General features: G+C 60.8%; 1 protein-coding gene across 1 annotated transcript in view; it reads right to left on the bottom strand.

Moving 5' to 3' along the window:
• Positions 1 to 1,583: 1,583 nt before the first annotated feature.
• The window catches only part of CALHM3 (calcium homeostasis modulator 3), a 5,068-nt gene continuing 4,999 nt past the window's right edge, over positions 1,584 to 1,652 (bottom strand). The window contains exon 3 of the mRNA XM_021708482.1: positions 1,584 to 1,652. Within this exon, the coding sequence (XP_021564157.1) occupies positions 1,584 to 1,652 (69 nt within the window).

Raw genomic sequence — 1,652 nt, 5'->3', positions numbered from 1 at the left:
GGAGTGTGCAGAGCCGGGGTCAGGGCTTGGGGTAGAGGGGGAGGAGGCCAGCGGGAGGCTGGAAGTGGTGGGCAGGCGCCCGGCAGGGGGAACGCAGGACTCTGTGAGCTCGGCGGCCGCCCCTTGTGGTCAGAGAACTGCCTGCACATGACGTCCTGGGATGGAGCCTGGGTAGACGCGTCGAGGACCGCAAATGGCAAACAGATCCCAGGCAGCAGACCCACAGAGCCACACGGTGACCTCGGCAACATGGCCTTGGTTTTTCTTCTCAATGACGGGCTGACCGCGGTAACTGTTTCCCGGGCTCTGAGGACGGATGGGCGTGTGTCTGCGGGGGAGGCAGAATGCCACTGGCGCCCTCGCCAGTGCCACAGCGGCACGTGCCGTCTGCCCACCCAGCCAGCCGTCCCTCTACCCATCCAGCCAATCAGCCGTCTCTCTACCTATACTGCCAATCATCCACCATGCTGCCGTCCCAGCTGGGCGGGTCCCCTGGGATGCACCACTGGAAGTCCACGTGTTAGCCACCCCAGGGAGCTCGCTAGGAATGCAGACTGCAGACCCAGTGCCAGACGCACTAACAGGGAGGCTGTGCGTACAAGGGCCGGGTGAATCAGTCCCTGTGAGCGGGTGTGAAGGACACTGGAGGCCACGCCCAGAACCGGGCAGAGACCAGGCTCTTCAGGAGGCTGGTGTGGGTGAGCTGCCTCCACGGGGTCCCCACGGCCTGGACAGCCCCCAAGCCCCAGTCAGCGCGGCACGTCCCATGGGAACACAGCACATCCCGATTTTAGGGTCTGACCCAAGGAATCAGCTGCTTCCCTCGCGGCCAAAGACAAGAGGCAGAAGCTGGCAGAAAACGAGTTTAATGTATCCTACAACCGGGTCACGGGGAGACAGGTTGGCATTGTTACCAAAACACCCGCTCAAAGCAACACACAGGTGTTCCAGGATTTGCAGCCCAGATTCATAGCCCTTCACCCACCCCAGGTTCGAAGCCCACGTGCAGTTTCAGCACGACTCAAGATCTGTGGCAACATTTTCAGACGCATGACCCGTCTCCCTCCCGGTCACGCTGACATTTCAGATAACATTTTGGAATTCACAACGTGGTCCTTTACGGTTTTTTGAGGGGAAGGGGCCGACAGTTGCCACACTCGGGAGGAGGGGAAAGGCGCCACATTTAAAGGAATAACTTTAAAGTGTTTAAAACATCATTGTCACAGTCTCCTGCCCCCAGAGCCCTGGTCTACAACCATCCGATGTCCTTGTATTCACAGATGGAGGGGAGGTGGGCGGTGCCCAAGCCGGGCTTTCACACTCACGCCTGTGGGCTGCGGGCCGCGGGCTGCCCTCTGCATCTTGATGGATAGCGCTGGCCTTCAAACCAGTCGGGCAAGGCCACGCTAGGAGAGGAGGTGGCGGAAGGGACAACGTGCACGCGTAAGATCGGGCTGTGTCAACACTTGGCCCGGCTCTGCGACAGAGGGAAGATTCTTAGGCGATGCTTCAAGTCTTTTCTAAATGACTGTCGGACCCAGCCCGAAGGACCTCTTTTCAGCCTGTGGCGTGGACACGCGTCCCTACACGTCGCTGTGCAGGCACAGCCGGGTGCCCGAGGCTGCGGCAGGGGCGCGGTGGCTGAGGCCCCC

The sequence above is a fragment of the Carlito syrichta genome, unplaced genomic scaffold, assembly GCF_000164805.1.
Source record: "Carlito syrichta isolate Samal-C Ts95f unplaced genomic scaffold, Tarsius_syrichta-2.0.1 Scaffold138489, whole genome shotgun sequence".
NCBI lineage: Eukaryota > Metazoa > Chordata > Mammalia > Primates > Tarsiidae > Carlito > Carlito syrichta.
The sequence above is the reverse complement of the archived record's forward strand: the minus strand, read 5'-3'. Positions and strand labels throughout refer to the sequence as shown.